General features: G+C 41.9%; 1 protein-coding gene across 1 annotated transcript in view; it reads right to left on the reverse strand.

Annotated features, from left to right (window-relative positions):
• AP3D1 (adaptor-related protein complex 3, delta 1 subunit) overlaps nucleotides 1–1,059 on the reverse strand; it is a 29,506-nt gene that overhangs the window by 12,575 nt on the left and 15,872 nt on the right. Inside the window, exon 18 of the mRNA XM_010155512.1 lies at nucleotides 100–171. Within this exon, the coding sequence (XP_010153814.1) occupies nucleotides 100–171 (72 nt within the window). The remainder of the gene's footprint in view (nucleotides 1–99; nucleotides 172–1,059) is intronic.

A 1,059-nucleotide genomic window follows, 5' to 3' on the forward strand; every position in this document is an offset into this window, starting at 1 on the left:
TGCAGAGGAAATGATCCGAATGCCCCAGAGGGAAGCTGCAGCTCTGACATTCAGCGAGCCGAGAGCCCAGCAAGGTATTTTAATTCAGACTCAACTCACCTTCTGTGGGGAAGGAGAGCTTTTAATATAAAATGGATTGTTTGCCTGTTCTTGTTTCCGGGCTTCTCGACGCTAAAAGCAAGAGAGCATTTGCAGTTAGAATGTTTGTTTATAAGCAAAGAGGGATAAAAGGCAAAGTGCAAAATGCAATGTCCCTGAAATTTCTGGAACAATACGCAAGTACTTGCAAAAAGACTACAGCGTAGTAGCTTGTGTATGATAAACCAGTTTTGAGTTACAAGATGTACTGGAATACAACTACAAGTACTTTTACTATTATAACTAATATTCCTCAAAAGATCCTTTCTTTGCTTTTTAATCGTAGACTAGAGACAGCAACTTCCCAGAGACCAGATTTTGATGGCAATTCAAATGTTTCATTTTTGCAGAGAGAGGAAGTAAAGACTTATCAATAAAAGTTCTCTCTCTGAAAACAAAAAGGCCAGAAGCAGGAAAGGTGGTACCACTGAGAACAGCCACATGCAGTAATTCATAGAAGGTGCTGCCTCTTTTCCTGCCGATACAGAGCACGCCGAGTGAGAGAAGTGCACTAACGGCGGAGGTGTGTAAAACACGGCAGAGCTGCAGAGCCCAAGTGTCCCACCTCCACACCCTGTACTTCAAAGGGAACTGCACTACACATCTGTTCCCAGGTCAGATCTTTGCAAGAGCTCAAAACTCCCAGTAACAGCCATGTTTGAATATCACCTTGTTTCAATCGGACAAGATGAGCAAGCTAGGCATCTAAGAGATCTTTATATTGGATGTATTCCACAATGCCTATGAAAACACCTCTATTCAAATACATATAATTTTGTCACATCAAATCATCAGCTTTCCTGAGCTGTAAAGAGCAGAATGCCTCTCTGGCTACATGGAGAATCCACAACAGCTCCAGTCGCTACTGAAAAGTAGCACTTACATTCCTCCTGAATTATGTAGGGGAAAGACTTTTACAAT

Source organism: Eurypyga helias, unplaced genomic scaffold (assembly GCF_000690775.1).
Source record: "Eurypyga helias isolate BGI_N326 unplaced genomic scaffold, ASM69077v1 scaffold34117, whole genome shotgun sequence".
Taxonomy (NCBI): Eukaryota; Metazoa; Chordata; class Aves; order Eurypygiformes; family Eurypygidae; genus Eurypyga; species Eurypyga helias.